Below are 2,448 nucleotides of genomic sequence, written 5' to 3'. Positions count from 1 at the left end.
TAAATATGATCACATGTATAATATTTTCTACCACTAGGTGTGCTCTTCTGCTTAATCCCTAACAGATTTGAGCATAAGAGAATTCTTTATAAGAGCCAACCATGTGTTCAATCTATTGACTATCAGCGTAGGAACAGTACTTCACCTCTAAATATGAGTCCAAGAGCAAGAGTTAGCTGGTTATATATTATTTAATGTGCTAAATAAGCGAGGAGAAACTTTTACAGAAAAACATTCATGACGTGTTCATCTGCTTTGTCAAAGTGTTTCAAACTCAAGTGAATTTTCAATTTCCAATTTCCTCTTTTACAATTACAGTGAAGATTTGTAAAGAACAAACCACCGCATTTACAGAAAGATGTCCTCCCAAGTCCGCCTGAGTCTGCTGCCGAGAGCCAGATGCATGTTCGACGAGCCCGTCCAGGTGAAGGTGGCCGGTCTCAGGTCGAGACAGATGGTCACCCTGAGAGCCAGATCCACTGACGAGAAGGGAGTGGTGTTCAGCTCCTCGGCCACCTTCAGGGCTGATGGGAGCGGGCAGATCGACCTGGAGAGGGACCCCTCCCTCGGTGGGACCTACACCGGCGTTGAACCCATGGGTCTGCTTTGGTCCATGAGGCCGGACACTTTGCACAAGAGGTTCCAAATAACTAAGTCTCTAAACCCCCACGTGGTGAAGATCTCCGTGCACGAGGAGGAGGAGGAGGAGGGAGACGAGGAGGGCAGGATGCTGGCAGAAGCGACCAATGAGAGGCTCCTGATTGGAGACGCGGTCATTCGGCACACGGTCAGAGAGGGGAATATTCGTGGGGTCCTCTTCACTCCGCCAGGTCGGTGGCCCTTAAGCCTCTAAGTTGCATAAAAAATCTTCACCCAAGAGATCAAAGATACAAAAAAAAGTGACAAAAACAGAACACACATGGCAGCTAGCATGTAGCATGTTCTCTGAATCCTCCCATGTCTTTTCCGATCCAGGAGTGGGTCCATTCCCTGCAGTGCTGGATTTATACATTTTAGGGGGAGGTTTCTCTGAGAAGAGGGGCGCTCTGCTCGCCACTCGAGGATTTGTGGTCCTGACCGTAGTGGCGTACGGTTACGATGACTTGCCCAAGAAGATGAAAGAGATCCATCTGGATTATTTTGAAGAAGCAATACAGTTTTTGAGAAAACAAGATAAGGGGAGTTCTCTAAATCTTTTGAGATTTTTAGTGACATATTTCAGAGTGTGGTTGTCTAACCACCCTTAGAGGACTTAGAGAATACTTCATGCCTATCTGCAGGAAAACTAATGCGTAATTCATTTTGTTCCCCCTGCAGGTTGGCGGTAAAGGAGTTGGTGTGATTTCCATTTCAAAAAGTGGAGATCTGGCACTGTCGATGGCCTCTTACCTGCAAGGTGTCGAGGCCGTAGTGTGGATCAACGGCTGCTCCGCCAACACGCTTCTTCCTCTCTACTATAAGAAGAGCCAGATCCTCCCTGCGTTAATGATTGACCTCAGCAAGCTGATTCCCACTGAGTCCGAGGCCTTCAATACCAAGAAGGTTCTGAACGACCCTCTTGCAGAGGAGAATGAGGCCACGCTGATCCCTGTGGAGCGGGCGGAGGGACGTCTCCTCTTTGTGGCCTCAGAGGACGACCTCAACTGGGACAGCAAGGCTTACGTGGACATGATGGTGGAGCGACTGCAGCGTCACGGGAAGGACAACTTTGAGAGTGTATGTTACCCCGGAGCGGGACACTATCTAGAGCCGCCTTACGGACCCTACTGCCCCTCCAGTTTTCATGCAGTTGTGGGCGGGTCGGTCCTGTGGGGGGGCGAGGCCTGGTCCCACGCTGCAGCTGAGGTCCACCTGTGGAAGAAGATCCAGGAGTTCTTCAGGACTCACATGAGCTGTGATGCTACGCAGACTAAAGCTAAACTCTAGATGCAAATATCACGATGTGAGAGAGATGGGTAACACCTGAGGGGGGTTACAACTGCAATCAAATAATAAAACTACCAAAATATAAACACAAAGCAGGATTACTGAGTTTGTATTAGTATGTGAATTTAACGTATTATATTGATGTTTTATCAAATATACAAAGCAGTCTGTAGTGTTTGCGTTGTGTGGGTTTATACACCAGACAGTTTGATTCATATCCACGGGCGTTTATTCTCCGGCTCTCGCTTACACGTTACTGTTTGCGTACTTCCTGCTCACGTGTCTTGCACGTCTATATCTGCAGGTGACGTGGTTACGTCATGAACATCACACTGTCTAATTGTCTCTTTGTCTTTCGCGAACACTCAAATTCTGACATTACATTCTCTATTAATTTGTCAGCGTCACGACCCGGCAGAACACAGGACACAGTTGCAGGGTTTTAAGGAATTTGTAGTCTTTATTAGTAAGACTGGATCTCCAAGGCAGAGAAATGAATACGAGCTATAACAATTTAGATTA

The 2,448-nt window shown here is 47.3% G+C and overlaps 1 protein-coding gene across 1 annotated transcript; it reads left to right on the top strand.

Annotated features, from left to right (window-relative positions):
* The first annotated feature begins 227 nt into the window (after window positions 1–227).
* LOC120815720 (acyl-coenzyme A thioesterase 1-like) lies at window positions 228–2,018 on the top strand. The gene is made up of 3 exons (XM_078099798.1): window positions 228–830; window positions 976–1,179; window positions 1,319–2,018. Exons 1-3 carry the CDS (start codon window positions 359–361, stop codon window positions 1,924–1,926), a joined length of 1,284 nt encoding a protein of 427 aa, XP_077955924.1. The 5' UTR covers window positions 228–358; the 3' UTR covers window positions 1,927–2,018.
* Window positions 2,019–2,448: the final 430 nt, after the last annotated feature.

The sequence above is a fragment of the Gasterosteus aculeatus genome, chromosome 3 (genome assembly GCF_964276395.1).
Source record: "Gasterosteus aculeatus chromosome 3, fGasAcu3.hap1.1, whole genome shotgun sequence".
Lineage (NCBI taxonomy): Eukaryota > Metazoa > Chordata > Actinopteri > Perciformes > Gasterosteidae > Gasterosteus > Gasterosteus aculeatus.
The sequence above is the reverse complement of the archived record's forward strand: the minus strand, read 5'-3'. Positions and strand labels throughout refer to the sequence as shown.

Bases quoted from the DNA above. Each gene is read 5' to 3' on its own strand.
- LOC120815720 (XM_078099798.1), top strand. From the start codon at position 359: ATGTCCTCCCAAGTCCGCCTGAGTCTGCTGCCGAGAGCCAGATGCATG. The intron at 831-975 runs GTCGGTGGCCCT...TTTCCGATCCAG, and splicing joins GGTCCTCTTCACTCCGCCAG to GAGTGGGTCCATTCCCTGCA. The intron at 1,180-1,318 runs GGAGTTCTCTAA...TCCCCCTGCAGG, and splicing joins TTTGAGAAAACAAGATAAGG to TTGGCGGTAAAGGAGTTGGT.